At 39.5% G+C, this 377-nt stretch overlaps 1 protein-coding gene across 1 annotated transcript in view; it reads right to left on the minus strand.

Moving 5' to 3' along the window:
* The window catches only part of LOC119593567, an 8984-nt gene that overhangs the window by 6447 nt on the left and 2160 nt on the right, over positions 1-377 (minus strand). The window contains exon 2 of the mRNA XM_037942525.1: positions 106-167. Within this exon, the coding sequence (XP_037798453.1) occupies positions 106-167 (62 nt within the window). The remainder of the gene's footprint in view (positions 1-105; positions 168-377) is intronic.

The raw sequence follows: 377 nt of genomic DNA on the forward strand, positions 1-377 counted from the left end.
TGACGTGCATGATCTCATTTTATCTTTGCAAAGTGCAGTATATTACATCATAATCGTTACGTCGGCGTGTAAACATCAATTTGCAGTGGAAAATGAAACTACAACCTTCGAACCAGCACGCAGCTCCCGTTTACCCAATGCATATCCTCGCACCTTGGTATTCATAACTGTGCGTGAATATTTTCATATCGAATGCAATGTATAAGTGGTTATGGTCACATAACCACAGTAACGGGCGTATTATAATTAATACTCACAAAGTCCTTTTAGGGTATCAGCTTCATAAAGTTAAAGGCCAGTAGGGCAATAGACATTGAGGATATTTACGGGAAGTGAAAAACGATAGTTCTCCGCATGAAGGATATCCATACACTTCG

Source organism: Penaeus monodon, chromosome 32 (genome assembly GCF_015228065.2).
Source record: "Penaeus monodon isolate SGIC_2016 chromosome 32, NSTDA_Pmon_1, whole genome shotgun sequence".
In the NCBI taxonomy this organism is placed as follows: Eukaryota; Metazoa; Arthropoda; class Malacostraca; order Decapoda; family Penaeidae; genus Penaeus; species Penaeus monodon.